The following is a 25,114-nucleotide window of genomic DNA, read 5'->3' on the forward strand; positions in this document are numbered from 1 at the left end:
GATGAATGAAGAGAGACATGGCAGAAAAGCAGGAATTCCCTATAATATCAACAACAAAAAAATCACACCCCTGACAAGTTTAAATTAGTGGGAGCCTTGATCATTCATCATTGTTTTCTAAGAACACTGGTTCTCAAAGCATATGGCCTTGGCATTCCTTGTTTTTCATTACTCAGACAGTTACTTAAGTGATGTTAGCTTCAGTGACTTGGTTGTTTAAAATTCTCCTTAAAAACAATTACATCTTTGATAACCCTCAGAGTCCTCTTAAATCAGTCCTAAATAGAGTCACATGTATTGCATCAATTTACTGCTTACAGATGCTCTTGTTTGAGGAAAACCCAGCTTAAGAACATGACATTATTACCCACAAAAACAACTTGTAAGAAAGTATATTGTGAAGGGCTATAACCCCAAAACAGTTCAAGGCTGGATAAAGGCTGCATTACAGTGAGTCACTGAAGATCACGGTCTATTTAATAGTTCAATTTCAACTGGGTCATATCACTACAACATTATGGAAAACATTTGACAGGCTAACATTGTACAAAAAAAAGCCACAGCTCAAGTTGTGGCAGGATTAAATAAAAAACATTCTCTGTATCAAGGCCATGTTCTGCTTGATAACACATCCTCTAATTTTCCACACAACACCAGTCTACAGTGCAATGTTACCCCAGCAAATAACTTTCTACCATATTTGGGAAGCTCAGTTTGATTTTATAACAGTCTACTCTGAGAGTCAAGGCCTAGCACTGTAGTTGTAAAGCACAACAAGCAATGCTTACAACTCAAAACAAAGTTCGCTCTTCTCCTTCAACTTAATAGTGGAGCAGATTTTTCCACATCATGATGATACCGTCCCAGACCCTGTGCAACGGGCAATTCATATAAACAATAAGGTTCACATTTACATAAGTGAAGGAAAGAATTGTAAAGCTGTAGGAGTCAGACATGTTTGTTGTCCAGTTAGCAAAAAGAGGAGCAAAACAAGAGCAACCGGACACCACAGCCGGCTCACTGTGGTCACAGGGTTCTTTTTCAGGTACGTGCTGAAAATATATTTTGGCTGAGTTGTTAAGGACAGAAATATGCCGCCCTGTTTAAAAGCAGACAGGAACAACAAGGCTGGGATGTCCTCATTCTTTAACAACACATCATGGGGGCACAGACACCGACTAGTCCTATACACTTACTGGTTTGGCTAGGTCCAAACCCTTTAGAGCCCTCTTCAGCTCTGATTCTGAAATAGGACCAAATAACAGTTAACATAAGGGAATTGGTCAAACATGCAGTATTGGTTCTGATCCATGAGTTATGAGGGTGTGAAACACGTGCTGCTTATGTTGGACTGCTAATCACAGTATAAAACACTGGTAACACCTCACTCAAATGACTAATGCATACCAAACACTGGCTCAATGAATAATGATGATATATGAGATGGTCCCTCTTCCCTCGTTTTCCTAATGCAGACTATCAAACAAATTGTAGGCTGTCACGGAATTGAGTGGCGAATTGTTTAACATAAAATCTCTTAGCGGTCAAATTTGGAGTCCACTTGATCAGTGAATGTAACAAAAGCCTTATTATTACAGATTATGGTTACACAATTTGAATGCTTTCTTCATTTCCAACATATTTTGAGAACAGTGTTTTCCCGGTGGTTTCCCGCTAATTGCATTTTGGAACATTCGCACGTAACCAAACAGCCATGTGCGCATTGTTGAGCTTATAATATGAAGAAATAAAAAAGTTAACATTTTAAGCTAAAAATGGTCTGATCAGCCTCTGCTTTTTTAAGTGCAGTGGTTGTATGGATTTTGGATGTGTCATCCCAGAACTGTCCCAGTGTCTGTTTTGAAATGTAGACATATTGATCATCCCAGTGACAAAAAATGTGCCCTTAATTACCAGCCCTGGAGGGAATTATTTTATAAAGACATAAAAAGTATTTGGTTGTAATTGTAATGTTGCAATATTTTATAGGCTACCAAAAGGTGGCCAACCATTTGAGACAGGCTTGAATATGAATAGCCAATAGCCAGTAGCCAACATTTTTGTCTGATTCTCTATGGTTAAAAATATAGTAATGCATTTTCTTTTGCAAAGTCATACAATGATGTAAAATGGTGTTAAAGACCATTTATTTATTTTAAGTGACTTACGCTTTTGGTTAAAATTTTATAAAAATCAGTCCAACTTGTCCAAAGGCGAAGAGGCAAAAAAGGTCATGAATAGCTATGCATTCTGAAAAGTGATGTATTATAAGCTATTTGACCATTAATACTATTATTTTTGGACCAGCTGCACAGAACACTATAAAAAGGACAGAACAGACAATCAAACTACAAAAGGACATGATTATGTAGCACGAAAAATGTAAAGGTTGCAACAAAAGATAATTAATCCCACATGGGGATAAGATGAAATTTCAAATCGGCTCATGGAAAATATGAGGAATAAAACTACAGGGCCAAGCCAACTTTTAGCCGCATACAAGGCTGAAAGGCTGGCTTAAACAGTAAGAATGAATCAAACAACTCATCTTCCCCATTAACTAAGGGCACGTGTAGTGCAAAGACACATCTATTGTCTTCTTGAAGGGGAAATCATCATCTATCCTAGGAGTGAGAATAAAAACCAGATGCCTTCGTGTTTTCTTCCTGTCTAAGATACCGCTTTAGTGCTGTTAGTGAGTAGCCTGCAACATATTAACCTGTCTTCTGTAGGATGGCCATTTCCAAAGGTAACATCTATAGACCCTTTTCTAGTACACGACACACTGACGTCACGTACAGATGCATGAGTGTCTTGGCGGAGGTAAGAAAACCATCACGATCTGTGTTCATTCGACAGCCTAGATTTATGTTATTACTTCTAAACAAAACTTTTCAGGGTTTTCATACTCTTGACATTTTGATTCTTGCATAAACAGTCGCTAAGAATATATTTGGTTGTGATCTTTGCAAAATAACTAATTTTGGATGTATCAGTTTGCTATAATGCTAACGCTCATTGATATAGGCTGTAGCAAAAGCTAGCCAAATAGCCATTTTACTGGTTAAAGTGCTTTTTAAGTATAATGCTGTTGATTTGTGTTGACACAAAATTAAGTAAGACATTCATACGAGCCTTAAAATCTAATAATAATCCAAAAGTAGTTTGAAATGCACTCCTAAGCGACATGTAAACAGAGTGTTTTTTTGCCATTCTATTTTTCAGGGGTGTTTTGGGAGTGCTGCTAGTGCAGTTGTCTGCCTGGCTCTGGCCCTGCCTGCACTATGGTTGCCTCATGTTCAGAACCAGGAGAAGATCTCAATTGCATTCTCCTCATGTCTTCTCCTCCAATGGGTTTTGAGAAGGACACGAGGAGAGAGGATGCGAGGAGTATGCAATCGAGACCAGGACTCCTGTCTGGCTGGCCTGACCTTCGCTCCCTCTGTGGTTTCGCTCATACACTCAGTAGGCTGCCCCCTAATAAACAGTGACATTTTCATACATATTTGGCAGCGGAGACACTTTGAGCAGCCAGTGTAGCCAAGCTCCGATAAAAACACATTTTGTTTTCCATACTGACTGGACTGGGGGGGGGAGGAATTATCCTGCTTCCTTCAACATTACACAATTCTCCAAACTCAAAATTTATTTTTTTGTTCTTCATACAGACACACAATTCTATCTTTTACATACAACTGCCAAGATAAATGTTCATAAACACACACAAATGGAAAAGTCCTTTCTGTCACAAATGTAGTAAATCTCTGGGGGCATGGAAATGGCCAAATCTGAAGGTGTACCATGTACTTATGTGAAAAGCAATTTTACATAAACAATATTCAGCTGCTTATGGAGGAAATGGGGGTGGAATAAAAAGTGATGCCGTAATCTGTGGAATAGAGTGAAACCCACTGGTCTAGTAAAAGTACACAGTAGGCCTATGATGCACATGGCCATTTCGGACTTTGTCTGTTGATAGATTCCTTCTACTCAACCAGGTCTGAATATCTTATTCATTCAAGAGGTAGAGCAAAAGCACACTTTTATTTGACAAACGCACTGTTGTTATTCACAGACGCTAGCTGAAGCCAGAGTGAGTCAGTGTGGCTGCCAGACAGTCCTGCCACAGTCTGAACTTTCACTGAGTTGGGCTTCCCCTCCTTTAATATTTATCTGTGCATATCCAAGACCACAGAGTCTAAATTACAGATTGTGGTGCAAAAGTCTTTCCTGCTCTGGGCACAACCACATCCACTGAGGCCCTGCAGTCCCTCTCATAAAACAGGCCTGGCCTGAACATACAGCTTATTCACTCACTGTCTGCCACTGAGGCCTTGCTCCCTAAATCTGTTTAATCTCCAGGATGAGAGCATAGACATCTCAAACATTCACTACACAAGAGGCAATTTGCTTGCTGCCTAAACAGATGAATTAAAAATAAATACATAAATTGGCATTTTTCTTGAGTACTATTTAGGAGTGCACTACCCTGGAACCTCTTCATTTCTGACTGGCGAGGCAGGAGGCACAGCTGTGGCATCAGGAGCACATAAGGCTTCTCATCCACAAATGCCAGTGAAGTCTAATTTCAGTTACTATTTTCCCAATCAAAACACTCACTGCAACAAAATAAATACTTTAAGAGCAACATTTCACAATTGAGACGTAAGCAACTTTGCTGGCCTGTAATAGACAGACCGATCACCCTGCATGTTCAGTCAGTCTCTCAGCATAAACGATGGTTCCTGCCCTCTTCTTCTCACATTCTCAGTGCTTTTCGCACCTCGCCCTCAGATCCTAGCACCCGCTTAACATTGGGCGTCAGGACCTAATTTCAGCCAAGAAATTCTGAATCAAGGAGCCATACATTCTGAGAGACTTTAGCTGGGCATCTTAGCAGCAGCCTTGCCCTAGAAACATGGAACATAAGAAACAAAGCAAAAAGTGCAAAAGAAATTGCAAAAAATTATAGTATAGACCCTCATAACAAAATGTGGTATTTCTAAAAAAGTTCCCTTTTTGCAAAACATGCTTATTGACAGCAGGGGAGGCTGGTAGGAGGAGCTATAGGATGACAGGCTCATTGTAATGGCATAAATGGAACAGTCAAACATATGGAAACCACGTTTGACATCCCAATTCCAGCCTTTACAATTAACCTTTCCTCCTATAGCTCCTACCAGCCGCCCCTGATTGACAGGGAAATGGAAAGGAGGGGAATGGAAAAGACTCATGTTATTTTATAGGTAGGCCTAATTGTCAGGATAATGTAATAGCTTTACTTTTGACAGGTGTTCAGTGTGTGTCCAGGTCAGTAACTGTAACCCTGGCAAACCCTTACCTCCACATCCTGCAGGCTGAAGTCATTCTGGTCTTTGAAGTTGGCAGCCCCAGCGCTCAGCTCCATCAGCATCTTGGCGATCTCTGGCTTTATTGCTGCAGTCAGCCGGCTGGCCGCCTCCATGACATGTTCCTGCACGTCCTTAAGTTGCATAGCTGCTTTCGAGTAGTGAGAGTTCCTGAACACGCTGCTGAACAGGTCAGTGAGAAAGGCGCTGGCCCTGCAGAACACATTCAGTGCATCCAGGTACTTGGAGATGCCCTGCTGGATGTCGGCGACCGCAGTGGTGTTGGGGGTGGAGGGAGGTGGTTGGCAGCTGCCGGGCATACCCACCCCGGTGGATCCACCCATGGGGGAGCAGGTGGAGCCCAGGGGGGCACTGAGGGTCCGGCTCAACTCAGGCATCTGGTACTGCTGGTGCTGCTGCACTTTCTGCTTGGACCCGCCGAGCAAAAAGCGCCGCTTGTAGTCCATTTTACTTTCCTGCGCACTACAACAATACATAAGTGTCAGGCTGACTCTGGAAGCTCCGGATTTCAGCCAACCAGAAGCTCTCTCTCCCTTATAGAATACAACAAACCAATAGTCCTGGAATTTATGTAAAAAGACAACTTGAGGGCTCCATCTACCAGAAACTCATCTCAAAATGCTTTGTAACTAACAGAGTGATGCAGGGTAGAGACTTGTTGACTAAGTGTGATGTTTATGTGCAGCCCTGCTGCAGGTCACGGTGGACAGTCCCAGCAAAAATAAAAAGGTAGAAATGCACCTTCCTGAATCTGACTCAAAAGGAGTCAATGGTTTATGAGAGGACAGTGCAAAAAACTGAAAACACTCCACGATTCTCTCATTCCAAGACAAGATTCATGTGCATAACAATTCCTTCAAATAGAAGCAGAAAACGTCCTTTTGTATAACATATATAGTTAGTATATCGTTTTTATATTTATAGATAGAAAATCTTTAAAAGCTGTAAGCAAAAAAAGCAAAGAATCTGAAAAGAAATGTGGCACTGGTCAACAGCAAGGAGTCTGACAATAAAGAGAGACAAAATCTGTTATCCAGTAGGACAATGGTGCCTTGTCACTTCACTTCCTCTCTGTGTGTATGGAGCAGAGCGGAGGGCAGACAACCAGTCCGTCAGAGATTCTCTTCACACTGTCTGCGGCGGTAAAAAGGAAGCCAGCTGATAGAACTGCTGTTGGAAACTTTGCCGGCCTCCTCAACGTCCTCGCCGTTTCCTTCTGCTGGCTGAGGTAGTTAATCACTGCGGAAACAAAAATGTGCTCCCAGATCTCGCCCCTTCTCCTCCACAAAATGCAGATTAGAAGAGCGACAAAAGAACAAATGTATCTGTAAGGCCTCTAGGTCATTTCCTAAGGGAGGAAAAAGGAGAAACAAAAAGAAAGTCACAATGATTTCAGAGGAAGGATTCAAATGTTCTGTTTTTTCCAGTAAAACATGGCAGTTGAAGCAGTTCTTGGGAAGAAAAATAATTGTGAATGCTTAGAAACTCAAGTAAGCATTTAGTCTAATGAATTACACTAGGTTTTGTGACAATATTGTGCAACTACTTACAATAGCCCAACTCAACAGCCAAAAAACCGAACAAGATAAAACAGAAAATTGAGGGTTTAGCATAATCAGGTGTTAATTCTTTATCCAATTATTAAACTAATTTCATATTAGCCTTCATAAATAAATGGTAGACATGACCGCATTGTAGATCCTTGCATACACAATCAACACTTCTAGACTGGTACTAACGTTGTACCTCACTCACTAATAACTCCTCTACAAAAGGAAATACAGCCACAGACAAATGTCTGCAAGCGGTCATTGTTGGAAAACAGTGGCGATCTGTCTTAATGGAACACACACACACACAGTGGGAGTTAACAATATCCCCTTTCAAAATCTAAGCAGCAAATTGTCAACAGAAACCTGTTTCTCTCCTTGGTAGTTATGTAATTATGCAAATAAGCATAATCCTATTTGCATGTTTAGGAGAAACAAATGCCAGCATGTATCATTACCTAGCATGAGAAAAATGGTGATAATACGCCACAGTAGTGGAGAGATGTCCATGTCAATACTTGGAAATGTACCCGTTTCCTTTCTAGATGTAGGCCCTAGCTAGCATAAGGCTAGGAAATTCAGACGCACACAAGCAATTTGGCAAGCAATACTAAAACATTTGCAATTGTTATCTGGGGTGTTGCTGTACTGTTTGTTGATATTAGAATCCCCTGATGAGATCACACCTTAAATGGCAAAAATCAAAGTAAATCATACTGGATAGGCCAGTCCCACTGTGTAGGCCTATCTGTTATTAATTCTGTTGTGGAACGCTCCGAGTTATCACTCAGCCCCATGCTTACAGCTACAATGTTTGGGGATGAGGGAGCAACTCGTGGAAAAAAAACAAGCCACAGCTTTTCCTCAGGATAACACCAAGACACCCATCATTGTGTGCTGCTCAGACAGCCTGTGCATTGTACATGGCCTTTATCAACCACAAAACATTCCACCACTATTTGGATCTACAATGTTCCACTGACCTTACCCTCTTGCACCACAGTATCTCTACTTGCACATCTATCACTCTAGAATTAATGCTAAATTGTAATTATTTTCACCTCTATGGCCTATTTGCCTACCTCCCTACATTTGCACACACTGTACATTGATTTTTCTATTGTGTTTATTGACTGTAGGCTTGTTTTTGTGTAACTGTTGTTGTTTATGTTGCACTGCTTTGCTTTATCTTGGCCAGGTCAGTTGTAAATGAGAACCTGTTCTCAACTGGCCTACATGATTAAATAAAATGTGAAATAACAAATAAACCTTCAAACTTCGCTGTCGTTCACAAACAGAGGGGTGTGTAGACAGACTGACAGCCTACACCAAAAGAAATTAACCTGCCTTGGAGACAGAGGTGACCTGACATGCCGGGAAGCCCATGGTCCTTCCATGTCATGGGAGGCAGCAGCAGAGAGACAGACATCAAATCAAATGTATTTATAAAGCCCTTTTAACCTTAGCAGATGTAAATACAGAAACACAGCCTAAAACCCCAAACAGCAAACAATGCAGATTAGAGGTTGACCGATTAATTAGGGCCGATTTCAAGTTTTCATAACAATCGGAAATTGTATTTTTGGGAGCCAATATTTTTATTTTTTATATATACACCTTTATTTAACTAGGCAAGTCAGTTAAGAACACATTCTTATTATCAATAACGGCCTAGGAACGGTGGGTTGACTGCCTCGTTCAGGGGCAGAACGACAGATTTTCACCTTGTCGCCTCGAGGGATCCAATCTTGCAACCTTACAGTTAACTAGTCCAAAGCAATAACGACCTGACCTGCCTCTCTCTCGTTGCACTCCACAAGGAGACTGCCTGTTACGCGAATGCAGTAAGCCAAAATAAGTTGCTAGCTAGCATTAAACTTATCTTACAAAAAACAATCATAATCACTAGTTAACTACACATTTGATGAAATTACTGGATATTATCTAGTGTGTCCTGTGTTGCATATAATCTGACTGAGCATACAAGCATACAAGTATCTAACTGAGCGGTGGTAGGCAGAAGCAGGGGCGTAAACATTCATTCAAACAGCACTTTTGTGCGTTTTGCCAGAAACTCTTCGTTGTGCTTCAAGCATTGCGCTGTTTATGACTTCAAGCCTATCAACTCCCGAGATGAGGCTGGTGTAACCGAACTGAAATGGCTAGCTAGATAGCGCATGCTAATAGCGTGTCAAACGTCACTCGCTCTGTGCCTTGCAGTGGTTGTTCCCCTTGCTCTGCATGGGTAACGCTGCTTCGAGGGTGGCTGTTGTCGTTGTGTTCCTGGTTCAAGGCCAGGGAGGAGCGAGGAGAGGCACGGAAGCTATACTGTTACACTGGCAATACTAAAGTGCCTATAAGAACATCCAATAGTCAAAGGTTAATGAAATACAAATGGTATAGAGGGAAATAGTCCTATAATTCCTATAATAACTACAACCTAAAACTTCTTACCTGGGAATATTGAAGACTCATGTTCAAAGGAACCACCAGCTTTCATATGTTCTCATGTTCTGAGCAAGGAACTGAAACGTTAGCTTTCTTACATAGCACATATTGCACTTTTACTTTCTTCTCCAACACTTTGTTTTTGCATTATTTAAACCAAATTGAACATGTTTCATTATTTACTTAAGGCTAAATTGATTTTATTGATGTATTATATGAAGTTAAAATAAGTGTTCATTCAGTATTGTTGTAATTGTCATTATTACAAATAAATAAATACAAATCGGCATCTGCTTTTTTGGTCCTCCAATAATCGGTATCGGCGTTGAAAAATCATAATCGGTCGACCTCTAATGCAAATGTAGAAGCATGGTGACAAGGGAAAAACTGAAAGGCAGGAACCTTGGAAGAAACCTGGAGAGGAACCAGACTGAGGGGTGGCCAGTCCTCTTCTGGCTGTGCCGGGTGGAGATTATGAGTACATGGCCATTAAGGCCAGATTATTCTTCAAGATGTTCATAGATGACCAGCAGGGTCAAATAATAATCACAGAGATTATAAAGGATGAAACAGGTCAGTACCTCAATTTCCAAGTGAGCAAACTGGTTCCAAAAACCATTACATCTAACAGTTCTCATTATAACCAAAGGTAAAATTTTGCTCCTTATGTTTTCTTTTGGAAAAAAGAGATGAGCAGTCTACTTCAAACATGGTGTTTTGAGAGAGGTAGTCTAACTAGTGAAATGAGCAGTCTCTCCTGTCGCAAAATCCCATGGATTACAGTGACTGCGGTAACTGCCAGCTGCCCCACACTCCCTGCTGCTTAAAGTAAGGATATTAAGGCTACCGTAGGAAACAGGAACCGGACTAGCCAGGTCCAGCCCAAAAAGGTCCTAAACCCTAGAAACTGCATAACAGAAAAGGGAAGTTACGTCAGAGGTCTATGAATCCAATAAGGAAACTGTTGTGAAATACAGTAGGACTTAGGTCATAACAAAAGGAGGCAGAGCCAGCCAAGTATTGTGATGAATAAACAAAGCCAATATTGCCTCTGATATTCTCATTTTGACTTATCAAACCATGAAGTGTAGGCTGTCAGGTTTGTTGTTCTGACTCCAAAAAGTGAGTTTGTGGGTCTTGGTGTCCTGCTGACAGGATAAGACACCCAGCCAGCCATCATAACATAAAACATTTTTTAAAAATGGTTAAATTTGTGTCCAAGTGAAACACTGCTGCCCTGCCTGCCTAAGGTCTGGCTAAGATGAGCAGGTCAGGCCGGGCACGACATCAATATTGATGTGACCCGTCCCACTATCCTCTCTATTGGCAGCCAAGCTTCTTGTTCCAATGCGGAAAGTATTAGAGCTTACACCCAAACAAACACGTAATAGGAGGGTCCCCAGTCTGTGCTGCTGGCTCAGCGCCCGGTTTAATGTCCTTCCTTTGGCAGGGTGCACTCAGGGCTAATGTTAGTGCCGCCTCCACCCCTCACTGTGTATCTCAGCTGCTGCTACTTGGACAAGGAGCTTAGGTTTCCTGATTCGCCAGATACAAAATGAGCTCCCAAGTATGACTTACCTGTGATAGATCTTCAAGGAATTTGTCAGCACTAAAAAGTCAACTGAAATGTAAAATAATGGCACAGGCAGCATATAACAAATGTGTATCCATTACTCTTTTCAACATCAACGACTAAAAGGTAGCCTCATGGTGGTGGACAGGGCAGCTGTTCCTCAAGCTGACAGCTCCTTCTGCCACTGAGGCACCAGGCCCACTGAAGGCAGGGTACAACCACATGGCCACCATTAGACAACCCCTCAGTCTCCGCTTATGAGGTCTATTTCAGCCTCCTCGGCCAAACAGCTGCCATACACTAGACAGTACCGTACCGCTTTTAGGACTCAAAGTTTCAGCTCAAAAATGTTCTCTACATCTGTTGCCAATGAAGCAAAGGAATGCTTTTCCCCCAGAATGCTCTTATGTGGATTCAAACAAGAACACGTCAAAAACAGGTAGAGCGACCATTTCAATCCCATTATACCCTTTTATATAGTATGTACCCCATTTCATTGATATTCTACTTCAAACATATATAGTATCTAAGGTAATGGGTATCAACCTAAATATGCAACTAATATGAGAAGGAAACATTTCTCAAAAAAAGCAATAAGCACAAATTGCTCAACAATTAAAATGAGCAGGAACCATTAAAATAGAAGATATTACTAGTATTTTGTAGATAAACATTCTTACATAGTTACATTGTAGATGGATGGGATATGGGGTAGCCTAGCCCCAGACTCCGTGGCAGCAGACAGGTCAAGTGTCAAGCCAAGTGGCAGGACAAGTGCTGCAAGCAACTGTGTGACAGGAGCAGAGCCAGGCTCTGCCTGCCCAGAAAACACAAGGAGGGCATTGTGGCAAGCACCGGCCTCCTCCATACCACCACAAAAAAAAAATAATAACACCCTCAGCCAGCTGCAGCAGGATTCTCAAAGAAAAAAGGGCAAAATATGGTCTATGATTTGAATGTTTATCTTCAAATTACGTAGTATACAGGAGAGTCCCATTCTGAAATGAGGTTGGCTAACTGGCTGTACGCTAGTAGGCCTAGATATTATAACGTGATATAAGAAGCTTATGCCTGTAACAATAGCAGGCTGGCTGCTGAAACAAAGGAGGGGATATGCTTGGAGACCAAAAAGGTCTGAGGCTCCTAACTATGTAAGCTTACATTCCGTAGTCAACAGTGCACTTGTTTATTTAGCTCGAAGGACAAAATGTTGGCCCTGGTGTTTAATCGTTTCCTAGACTAAGTAATAAGTAATAAGGAGATGCTTATTTTCAAATTGTTAACTAAAAATGTCCTACTGTCTTACACATACCGGAACTTCCCTTATAGGTTTCACAATGTTGACAAACTGGTATAGGTGGCTTGAGTAACTATTTGAAGGCAAAATGCAAACGTAATTCATACAAGCGGTCAGAGGCAACTTCAACCCAACAACTACTTACAGGATGTATGGAGAAACCGAAATGACTTTATAAAAGGATTCCTACAGTTCACGACAACTGAGTTATAAAAATAAACAAAGATCTGAATTGAGGCATGCTCAGATTAATGTCTTATCAATGGTAGTCATGAGTAAAGCTCATGAACTGTGTTGGGCATAGATAGAAGCACAACGCCCAGCCCTGTCCTGGAGACGACAGTGACCTCCTGACTCGAGCAGCTTCCTATTCAAAGCCTTCTAACTACAGCTCCGTTTCAGCAACAGGCCAATAGCGAACGCGGCTCACATTTCACAGACCTCTCACGAGGCACATCATTGGAGGGAGCTCTGCTGGCTAGCCTAGCGGATGGAGTTTGAGTTTCTCTTCTACATAAGCAGCATGACATCTGTAAGCATCCTTGAATAAGACAATGTTATTCTTAAAAAAAGGGGAACGTGTGTCACATGAAGCTACTTTTATCCCCATATGTAAAATGGCACAACTTGAAGGCTACAGAACCACAAAATTGGATGTCATATCCATTGAAGACATACCGTGGAAGACACAAATGGCTCACTTAAAAAGAGTAAGGTCAAAAGGTTATGATTTGCCAAACATCATTTTATTTTTAGCCAGGACAAAAGTAAGATTTTCTATTTAACTCCAGGAGTGGACAGGATATGGGGTTCCTATGGAAACAGAGCCCATTTGACTTTCACAACAGATTTCCCATTGAGAAAAATCTGATATATCATTCCTCTTACTACACAGAATGAGAAACCTACTGCCCTTTGGTAAATAAACCGTACACTTATGTAGCCAATACTACCCTTCTCACAACTGTTACCTACCATGATTTACAGATGACCAACATCTGCCATTAAATTTGTACATGATGTGCATACTAACAGTGAGTAACTTCATTGACAACACTTCCATGCATCACACTGGGGATGAAGCAAAAAACAAAACATACATGAATGAAACTTAAGTCGGTCTCAGATCGATTGTCTAGGACCATGTAAACCTCCCCTTTCATGTAAACCTCCCATAATGAACATCCTGCTTTTAGGGAAAGTGCATAATTTTGTACATGTATGAAACTCCGAGTTTGACTAACTCTAGTCTCCTTGCTTAGGGTGTCCAGGGTCCTTCCTGGAATCATTTGTATGTCGGAGGAGGACTGATGAGCTCAGTTCTAGAGACTTAAAAAAGGACATATTCCAAAGTGAATGAAAATAAAAATGAATGTCAACACCATCTAAAATTGAATTTCCCCCTCCAGAAATGAGCCCAATAACAGATTGGTTAAAATATATTTCATTAACATATTCGACCATGCATGCTATTAGAAATAAACATTATCACCTGTAGCCCAACTGACGCAGCATAGTGGCTATAAATACATAGGCTGAAGCATGGGTCTTATCCATCTCTACTTAACCCATTGCACACATATTCATAATCTGTTCGTATTCACTCTAATACATTTTAGGGGTTTCTAATTACATATTAAGTATGTAATTTAAGAGCGCTGTGCCTAACGCCTCGATCACACCGACAGAGTCAATTCATTTTGGTAAACCAGAAATGCATTAATTTCCAATGGAACACTGTTTGCCTTGCAGAGGCAGTGCGTTCTGTGTGGTGCATACGCTGCGTCAAACTGCATGCGTAGACTGATGGACAGAAATGGTAGCAGAAGGTGAATGTTGAACATTTGTTGCACACATATCCAGATGCTGTGTGCCATTTTGCACAGTGATGCTAATCAGCGTGATCAATGCGTAAACCATGCTTAAACCTCTGGTTGTAACTGCATTTTTAAAATGATGCTGCAAGCAATTTTAAGAGCAAAGAAATAAATGCGGTAACGGTAGGGATGTGCCAAATTTAATTTTTTAATACAGTGCCTTGCGAAAGTATTCGGCCCCCTTGAACTTTGCAACCTTTTGCCACATTTCAGGCTTCAAACATAAAGATATAAAACTATTTTTTTGTGAAGAATCAACAACAAGTGGGACACAATCATGAAGTGGAACGACATTTATTGGATATTTTTAACTTTTTTAACAAATCAAAAACTGAAAAATTGGGTGTGCAAAATTATTCAGCCCCTTTACATTCAGTGCAGCAAACTCTCTCCAGAAGTTCAGTGAGGATCTCTGAATGATCCAATGTTGACCTAAATGACTAATGATGATAAATACAATCCACCTGTGTGTAATCAAGTCTCCGTATAAATGCACCTGCACTGTGATAGTCTCAGAGGTCCGTTAAAAACGCAGAGAGCATCATGAAGAACAAGGAACACACCAGGCAGGTCCGAGATACTGTTGTGAAGAAGTTTAAAGCCGGATTTGGATACAAAAAGATTTCCCAAGCTTTAAACATCCCAAGGAGCACTGTGCAAGCGATAATATTGAAATGGAAGGAGTATCAGACCACTGCAAATCTACCAAGACCTGGCCGTCCCTCTAAACTTTCAGCTCATACAAGGAGAAGACTGATCAGAGATGCAGCCAAGAGGCCCATGATCACTCTGGATGAACTGCAGAGATCTACAGCTGAGGTGGGAGACTCTGTCCATAGGACAACAATCAGTTGTATATTGCACAAATCTGGCCTTTATGGAAGAGTGGCAAGAAGAAAGCCATTTCTTAAAGATATCCATAAAAAGTGTCGTTTAAAGTTTGCCACAAGCCACCTGGGAGACACACCAAACATGTGGAAGAAGGTGCTCTGGTCAGATGAAACCAAAATTGAACTTTTTGGCAACAATGCAAAACGTTATGTTTGGCGTAAAAGCAACACAGCTGAACACACCATCCCCACTGTCAAACATGGTGGTGGCAGCATCATGGTTTGGGCCTGCTTTTCTTCAGCAGGGACAGGGAAGATGGTTAAAATTGATGGGAAGATGGATGGAGCCAAATACAGGACCATTCTGGAAGAAAACCTGATGGAGTCTGCAAAAGACCTGAGACTGGGACGGAGATTTGTCTTCCAACAAGACAATGATCCAAAACATAAAGCAAAATCTACAATGGAATGGTTCAAAAATAAACATATCCAGGTGTTAGAATGGCCAAGTCAAAGTCCAGACCTGAATCCAATCGAGAATCTGTGGAAAGAACTGAAAACTGCTGTTCACAAATGCTCTCCATCCAACCTCACTGAGCTCGAGCTGTTTTGCAAGGAGGAATGGGAAAAAATGTCAGTCTCTCGATGTGCAAAACTGATAGAGACATACCCCAAGCGACTTACAGCTGTAATCGCAGCAAAAGGTGGCGCTACAAAGTATTAACTTAAGGGGGCTGAATAATTTTGCACGCCCAATTTTTCAGTTTTTGATTTGTTAAAAAAGTTTGAAATATCCAATAAATGTCGTTCCATTTCATGATTGTGTCCCACTTGTTGATTTTTACAAAAAAATACAGTTTTATATCTTTAAGTTTGAAGCCTGAAATGTGGCAAAAGGTCGCAAAGTTCAAGGGGGCCGAATACTTTCGCAAGGCACTGTAAGTTTACCGTTTAAAAGACACACACTGCCTTTGGATTACAGCCGTATTCTAAAATGGATTAAATAGTTTTTTTCCCCCCAGCAATCTACACACAGTACCCCATAATGACAAAGCAAAAAGAGAGTATTTTTTATATTTGCTAATTTAAAAACTGAAATGTGACATTTACACAAGTATTACGACCATTTACGCAGTACTTTGTTGAAGCACCTTTGGCAGAGATTACAGCCGCGAGACTTCTTGGCTAGGACGCAACAAACTTGGTGCACCTGTATTTGGGGAGTTTCTCCCATTCTGATCTGCAGATCCTCTCAAGCTCTGGCAGGTTGGATGTTCGAGTCCGGGCTATGGCTGGGCCACTCAAGAAAATTCAGAGACTTGTCCTGAAGCCACTCCTGTGTTGTCTTGGCTGTGCGCTTAGGGTCGTTGTCCTGTTGGAAGGTGAACCTTCACCCCAGTCTGCAGTCCGGAGTACTCTGGAGCAGGTTGTCGTCAAGGATCTCTATACTTTGCTCCATTCATCTTTCCCTCGATACTGACTAGTTTCCCAGTCCCTGCCGCTGAAAAACATCCCCACATCATGTTGCCACCACCATGCTTCACCAGATAATCTTGTTTCCTCATGGTCTGAGAGTCCTTTAGGTACCCTTTGGCAAACTCCAAGCGGGCTGTCATGTGTCATTTACTGAGGAGTGGCTTCCGTCTGGCCACTCTACCATAAAGGCCAAATTGATGGAGTGCTGCAGCGATTGTTGTCCTTCTGAAAGGTTATTCCATCTCCACAGAGGAACTCCAGAGCTCTGTCAGAGTGACCATCAGTTTCTTGGTCACCTCCCTGAACAAGGCCCTTCTCCCCCAATTGCGCAGTTTGGCCAGGTGGCCAGCTCTAGGAAGAGTCTTGGTGGTTCCAAACTACTTCCATTTATTTCTTTAATTTAACCCAGGTAGGCTAGTTGAGAAATGTTTTCTAATTTACAACTGCGACCTGGCGAAGATAAAGAACAGTAGTTCGACACATACAGAGTTACACATGGAATGTGTCAATAATACAGTAAAAAAAGAAAAATCTATATACAGTGAGTGCAAATGAGATAAGGGAGGTGAGGCAATAAATAGGCCATGTGGCAAAGTAATTACAGTTTAGCAATTAGACACTGGAATGGTAGATGTGCAGAACATTGCTGTGCAAGTAGAGATACTGGGGTGCAAAGGAACAAGATATATAAATACAGTATGGGTAGTTGAATGGGCTGTTTACAGATGGGCTATGTGCAGGTGCAGCGATCTGTGAGCTGCTCTGACAGCTGGTGCTTAAAGTTAGTGAGGGAGATATGAGTCTCCAGCTTCAGTGATTTTTGCAGTTTGTTCCAGTCATTGGCAGCAGAGAACTGGAAAGAAAGGAAGGAGGAATTGGCTTTGGGAGGGGGACTAGTGAGATATACCTGCTGGAGCACGTGCTATGGGTGGGTGCTTCTATGGTGACCAGTGAGCTGAGATAAGGCGGGGCTTTGGCGACAAGTATGAAGCGATGGCCAGCCAATGAGAGCATACAGGTCGCAGTGGTGGGTATTATATGGGGCTTTGGTGACAAAACGGATGGCACTGTGATAGACTGCATCCAATTTGTTGGAAGCTATTTAATTGATGACGTCGCCAAAGTCGAGGATCGGTAGGATTATCAGTTTTACAAGGGTATGTTTGGCAGCATGAGTGTAGAATGCTTTGTTGCGAAATAGGAAGCAGATTCTAGATTTAATTTTGGATTGGAGATGCTTAATGTGAGTCTGGAAGGAGAGTTTACAGTCAAACCAGACACCTAGGTATTTGTAGTTGTCCACATATTCTAAGTCAGAACCATCCAGAGTAGTCATTCTGGACGGGCGGGCGGGCAGGTGAGGGTAGTGATCGGTTGAAGAGCATGCATTTAGTTTTACTTGCATTTAAGAGCAGCTGGAGGCCACAGAAGGGGAGTTGTATGGCATTGAAGCTTGTCTGGAGGTTTGTTAACGCAGTGTCCAAAGAAGGCCCAGAAGTATACAGAATGGTGTCGTCTGCGTAGAGGTGGATCAGAGAATCACCAGCAGCAAGAGCGACATCATTGATATATACAGAGTAAAGAGTCTGCCTGAGAATTGAACCCTGTGGCATCCCCATAGAGACAGCCAGAGGTCTGGACAACAGGCCTTCCAATTTGACACACTGAACTAGTTGGGGTTGAACTAGAAGTAGTTTGTGAGCCAGGCAAGGCAATCATTTGAGAAACCAAGGCTGTTGAGTCTGCCAATAAGAATGTGGTGATTGATAGAGTTGAAAGCCTTGGCCAACCTTGGTCATTTAAGAATGATGGAGGTCACTGTGTTCTCAGGGATCTTCAACGCTGCAGAAATGTTGTTTTGGTACCCTTCCTCAGATCTGTGCCTCGACAATCCTGTCTCGGAGCTCTACGGACAATTCCTTGGACCTCACGGCTTGGTTTTTACTCTGACATGCACTGTCAACTGTGAGACCTTTATATAGACAGGTGTGCCTTTCCAAATCATGTCCAATCAATTGAATTGGACTCCAATCAAGTTGTAGAAAAATCAAGGATGAGCAATGGAACCAGGATACATCTGAGCTCAATTTCAGGGTCCATAGGAAAGGTCTGAATACTTACAGTACCAGTCAAAAGTTTAGACACACATACTCATTCAAGGGTTTTTCTTTATTTGTACTATTTTATATTTACTGTAGAATAGTGAAGACATCAAAACTAATGAAAAAAATACACATTTGGAATCATGAAGATGAGCCCAAATTTTAGATTTTTGGTTCCAACCGGTGTGTCTTTGAGACGCAGAGTAGGTGAACGGATTATCTCCGCATGTGTGGTTCCCACCGTGAAACATGGTGGTGGTGGTGTGATGGTGCCATGCTGGTGACATTGTCAGTGATTTATAGAATTCAAGGCATACTTAACCAGCATGGCTACCACAGCATTCTGCAGCGATACACCATCCTATCTGGTTTGCGCTTAGTGGGACTATCATTTCTTTTTCAACATGACACCTCCAGGATGTGTAAGGGCTACTTGACCAAGAAGGAGAACTGCATCAGATGACCTGGCCTCGACAATCAACCCAATTGAGATGGTTTGGGATGAGTTGGACCGCATAGTTAAGGAAAAGCAGCCAACAAGTGCTCAGCATATGTGGGAACTCCTTCAAGACTGTTGGAAAAGCATTCCAGGTGAAACTGGTTGAGAGAATGCCAAGAGTGTGCAAAGCTGTGAAGGCACAGGGTGGCTACTTTGAAGAATATAAATATATTTATTTGCTTAACACTTTCTTGGTTACTACATGATTCCATGTGTGCTATTTCATAGTTGAGATGTCTTCACTATTATTATATAATGTAAAAATAAAATTAAAAAACATTGAATGAGTAGGTGTACAAACATTTGACTGGTACTGTATGTAAATAAGTTCTGTACTTTCTTTTTAATAAATTCGCAAAACATTTCTAAAAACCTGTTTTCACTTTATCATTATGGGGTAGTGTAGATTGCTGAGAAAATTGTTTTATTTAATCCGTTTTAGAATAAGGCTGTAACATAACAAAATGTGGAAACAGTCAAGGGGTCTGACTACTTCCGGAAAGCACTGTATATCCATGTGAATTCACAAGGCAGCTGTGCTGCTGCAAACGGTTTGGATCAAACAGTGATTCCCTTTCAGATGGTTAAGCGTTGCACCTGTACTACCATTACTGTATCTCAATTCAGACTCCGCAGTTTGCATTTCCTTCTCAAAGTATTGCCATACAGGACTTCGCTGCTGTTGCTTGCCTTTCATTGCTATTTTTCCCAACTGTTGACAACGATGACGTAGTGGTGGAGAGTCGACCACAAAAATAAAAATGTATTCCTTGACTCCTTGTACGTTGCCTCCCTTTCTCGACTCCCATTTCTAAGTATCAAGAGTCGATTCCACTATTCCACATCGACTCCTAAGACACTGTTTTTGGAAGGAGGAGACTGATTAGTTGCCGTACTTCCGAGAACAAACTCCCATCTGTCATAGTGAGCTAGCGAGGAAGAGAGAGAGGTACAGTTTTGGCAAGTCGGCCAACTGGCAGAACCGTGCACTAGGCCCATCTATAGGCAGCCAAAAGCTGCATCTCGCAATTTCTTGGCTTGCAACTTCAGTAAAGCAGGGCCTATCAATGAATAGGATATTCTACACACAAGACTGAACACACACTTGCATCATCAGCGAAGAGAGAGCAGGGGTGTAATCATTAGTCCAAACAGTTGCAACTAAAACAAGTTTCTATTGGACAAATTAAGGTAGGTCCCTTCCCATTTCATTTGGTTTGCTTACATATAAGTAACGTAATGAATGCGCTGGCTTGCCTGGGGCGTAAGAGAGAACGATAGAGCGAGAAAACAGTGGTACACATACTTTGTGATGTACAGTATGTGGATACCTTCTCGTCAAACATAACATTACAAAATCATGGGCATTAATATGGAGTTGTACCCCCCTTTGCTGCTACAACAGCCTCCACTCTTCTGGGAAGGCTTTCCACTTGATGTTGGAACATTGCTGCATGGACTTGCTTCCATTCAGCCACAAGAGCATTAGTGAGGTCGGGAGCTGATGTTGGGCAATTAGGCCTGGCTCGCAGTGGGCGTTCCAATTCATCCCAAAGTTGTTCGATGGGGTTGAGGTCAGGGCTCTGTGCAGGCCAGTCAAGTTCTTCCACACAGATCGACAAACCATTTCTGTATGGACCTCGCTTTGTGAATTATTGTCATGATGATAAAGTAAAAGGGCCTTCGCCAAACTTGGAATCACAGAATTGTCTAGAATGTCAGCGTTAAGGTTTAACTTCACTGGCACTATTTTTTCTCCTCCAAACCTTAGTTGGCACTATGCATTCAGGCAGGTAGCATTCTCCTTGCATCCGCCAAACCCGGATTCATCCGCGAGACTGGCAGATGGTGAAGAGTGATTAAAATCACTCCAGAGATCACGTTTCATTAGCGGTGAGCTTTACACCACTCCAGCTGACGCTTGGCATTGCGCGTGGTGATCTTTGGCTTGTGTGCGGCTGATCGGCAATGGAAACCCATTTCATGAAGCTGACGAACAATTTTTGTGCTGACGTTGCTTCCGTTCTGTGAGCTTGTGTGGCCTAACACTGCAGTTGAGCTGTTGTTGCTCCAAGACATTAACACTTCACAATAATAGGACTTACAGTTGACCGAGGCAGCTTTAGCAGGGCAAACATTTGCCAACCTGACTTGTTTAAAGGTGGCATCTTATGACAGGACCGCGTTGAAAGTCACTGAGCTCTTCAGTAAGGCCATTCTACTGCCAGTGTTAGTCTATGGAGATTGCATGGCTATGTGCTCGATTTTATACACCTGTCAGCAATGGGTGTGGCTGAAATAGCCGAATCAACTATTTTGAAGGGGTGTCCACATACTTTTGTATATAAAGCTCATCTTGGGTAAAATTGGTCTTGCTTGCCTTACACATTCACTAAAGTAACCTAAAATTCACCTCTTCCTCTGGTCCTCAAATTTCCCCAGGCCTTTATGGCCTATCGTCTAGTTAGACTAACATGGAAAATATGGTTTTTGATAACTACACTGCAATTTAAATGAATAATAAAAACTGTTTTTCAGTTTGGGATTTTTAACATTAAGGATCCCAATTTCCTTCTAACGTTCACACCCATAGTAGCTAATGGGATCCCCCTCTTTTTAACAAAGGCCAAAACTTCTTCAAAAGTGTCTTCCCGCAATTGCATTAAGAACTGTTGTACAATGACTGCTTGTCAGAATACATGTTTTCCTCCCTTTGGCTCGCACAAATTGAACACACCTCGAGAATAATATTTCTCTAACACACAACAAGCAGACTAGGTAAATAGGTCAACTGTTGTCAGATTTTGTTTTAATAACATTACATGGTAAAAACAGGAGCAATGGAAAGTCACATCCTGAGTGATGAAGTACAGGCTTTGAATTACATCGCCAGCCGCAACAGTAGGCTATACAGCGCTGTTTGAGTTGAGCATTTTAGACAATTTAATAACCCTTCATCTGAACAATGGAGTGTCAGAAACAATCATGCATGTCAGTTCAGCGCACACAGCATAAGAGAAAAAAATTAAATGTATTTCATAGCTTAATACATACTGAAGCATGGTTGTTCTATGTCATCTACAAAAGAAACGACCTCTCCAGAATCCATATGAAGGAAATCAGTCGCAGTGCCGAAGAACTTTAGCCCCTCTTGACAGACACACAGGGAGGAAAATAGCTGAGAGCAGGCTTGCACTGGTTTCCCAGGATACAGCAGGCTGAGATTTCCCCTCTGGAAGCCCCTTATGACAGTCCCTCAGTTCACCATCCCCCATACTAGAGACTGACTGCGCAACAGTCTGGATTTATGAGGTGTCCTTCTGAGACATATTACAATGCTACAGTGGCAAGAAAAAGTAGGTGAACCCTTGGGAATTACCTGGATTTCTGCATAAATAAAAATGTAATTGTATATTTTCTTCATCTAAGCCACAACAGTAGATAAACACAGTTTGTTTAAACTAATAAGACAAACAATTATACGTGTTCATGTCTTTATTAAACACAGTGTAAACATTCACAGTGCAGGGTGGGGAAAGAATGTGAAGCCTTCGATTTAATAACTGGTTGACCCTCCTTTTTGCAGCAATAACCTCAACCAAATGTTTTCTGTTGTTGCGGATCAGACCTTCACAACAGTCAGGAAGAATTTTGGACCATTCCTCTTTACAAAACTATCAGTTCAGCAATATTCTTGGGATGTCTAGAATGAACCGCTCGAGGTCATGCCACAGCATCTCAATCGGGATGAGGTCAGGACTCTGACTGGGCCACTCCAGAAGGTGTATTTTCATCTGTTGAAGCCATTCTATTGGTTTACTTTGTGTTTAGGGTTGTTGTCCTGTTGCGTCACCCAATTTCTGTTCAGCTTCAAATCGGCAGACTTGTCTTGATAAACTTGGGAATTCATTTTTCTGTCCATGATAGCAAGCGGTCCAGGCCCTGAGGCAGCAAAGCAGCTCCAAACCATGATGCTCCCTCCACTATACTTTATAGTTGGGATGAGGTTGATGTTGGTGTGCTGTGCCTTTTTTCTCCATACAGTGTTGTTTGTTCCTTCCAAACAACTAAACTTTAGTTATCTGTCCACAGAATATTTTCCCAGTAGAGCTGTGGAACATCCAGGTGCCCTTTTTTGCAAACTTCAGACGTGCAGCAATGTTTTCTTTCCCCCCGTGGTGTTCTGCCATGAACACCACTCTTGTTTAGTGTTTTATGTATTGTAGGCTCGTCAGAGATGTTTGCATGTTCCAGACATTTCTGTAAGTCTTTAGCTGACACTAGAATTCTTCTTAACCACATTGAACATTCTGCTTTCTTGCAGTCATCTTTGCAGGACGGCCACTCCTAGGGAGAGAAGCAACAGTGCTGAACTTCATTTATAGACAATTTTTCTTACCGTGGAATAACATCAAGGCTTTTAGAGATACTTTTGTAATCCTTTCCAGCTTTATACAAGTCAACGATTCTTAATCTTAGGTATTTTGAGATCCATTTTGTTCAAGGCATGGTTCTCACATCAGGCAATGCCTCTTGTGAATAGCAAAGTCAAATTTCGAGTATTTTTTTTATAGGGCAAGGCAGCTCTAACCAACAACTCCAATCTCGTCTCATTGATTGGACTCACTGTTAACAGACTCCTGACTCCAGTCCATCTTTTGGAGAAGTCATTAGCCTAGGGGTTCACGTAATTGAAACATTCAGTGTAGGTTGTAAAAAGTACGTATTTTTCTTGTCTATATTGAATACAATAATTTGTGCGTTATTAGTTTAACCTCTCGGCAAGGGGGCGGTATTTTCACGTCCGGATGAAGAGCGTGCCCAAAGTAAACTATCTGCTACTCAGGCCCAGAAGCTAGGATATACAGTGGGGCAAAAAAGTATTTAGTTAGCCACCAATTGTGCAAGTTCTCCCACTTAAAAAGATGAGAGGCCTGTAATTGTCATCATAGGTACACTTCAACTATGACAGACAAAATTAGAAAAAAAAAAATCCAGAAAATCACATTGTTGGATTTTTTATGAATTTATTTGCAAATTATGGTGGAAAATAATTATTTGGTCACCTACAAACAAGCCAGATTTCTGGCTCTCACAGACCTGTAACTTCTTCTTTAAGAGGCTCCTCTGTCCTCCACTCGTTACCTGTATTAATGGCACCTGTTTGAACTTGTTATCAGTATAAAAGACACCTGTCCACAACCTCAAACAGTCACACTCCAAACTCCACTATGGCCAAGACCAAAGAGCTGGCAAAGGGCACCAGAAACAAAATTGTAGACCTGCACCAGGCTGGGAAGACTGAATCTGCAATAGGTAAGCAGCTTGGTTTGAAGAAATCAACTGTGGGAGCAATTATTAGGAAATGGAAGACATACAAGACCACTGATAATCTCCCTCGATCTGGGGCTCCACGCAAAATCTCACGCAAAATGATCACAAGAACGGTGAGCAAAAATCCCAGAACCACACGGGGGGACCTAGTGAATGACCTGCAGAGAGCTGGGACCAAAGTAACAAAGCCTACCATCAGTAACACACTACGCCGCCAGGGACTCAAATCCTGCAGTGCCAGATGTGTCCCCCTGCCTAAGCCAGTAGATGTCCAGGCCCGTCTGAAGTTTGCTAGAGAGCATTTGGATGATCCAGAAGAAGATTGGGAGAATGTCATATGGTCAGATCAAACCAAAATATAACTTTTTGGTAAAAACTCAACTCGTTGTGTTTGGAGGACAAAGAATGCTGAGTTGCACCCGAAGAACACCATACCTACTGTGAAGCATGGGGCTGTCATAGTTGAAGTGTACCTATGATGAAAATTACAGGCCTCTCATCTTTTTAAGTGGGAGAACTTGCACAATTGGTGGCTGACAATACTTTTTTACCCCACTGTACATATTATTAGTAGATTTGTATAGAAAACACTGATGTTTCTAAAACTGTTTGAATGATGTCTGAGTATAACAGAACTTATTTGGCAGGTGAAACCCCGAGGACAAACCATCCAGGATTTTTTTTGTTTTGTTTTTGAGGTGACAGTGTTTTCTATGTACTATGCTTTTCTATGTACTAAGGCACTATGCTTGCAGTTCC

General features: G+C 41.7%; 1 protein-coding gene across 4 annotated transcripts in view; it reads right to left on the minus strand.

The window, feature by feature from the left end:
- LOC110526586 (granule associated Rac and RHOG effector protein 1) overlaps positions 1-25,114 on the minus strand; it is a 53,213-nt gene that overhangs the window by 11,644 nt on the left and 16,455 nt on the right. For 3 of the 4 annotated variants that reach the window (XM_021607683.3, XM_021607681.3, XM_036980975.2), the window contains exon 2: positions 5,342-6,717. The exons of the other annotated variant lie outside the window; for it this stretch is intronic. In XM_021607683.3, the coding sequence (XP_021463358.3) occupies positions 5,342-5,845 (504 nt within the window). In that variant the 5' untranslated portion in view covers positions 5,846-6,717. The remainder of the gene's footprint in view (positions 1-5,341; positions 6,718-25,114) is intronic. 4 annotated transcript variants of the gene reach the window in all.

The sequence above is a fragment of the Oncorhynchus mykiss genome, chromosome 6, assembly GCF_057628025.1.
Source record: "Oncorhynchus mykiss isolate SJ-2025 chromosome 6, ASM5762802v1, whole genome shotgun sequence".
Lineage (NCBI taxonomy): Eukaryota > Metazoa > Chordata > Actinopteri > Salmoniformes > Salmonidae > Oncorhynchus > Oncorhynchus mykiss.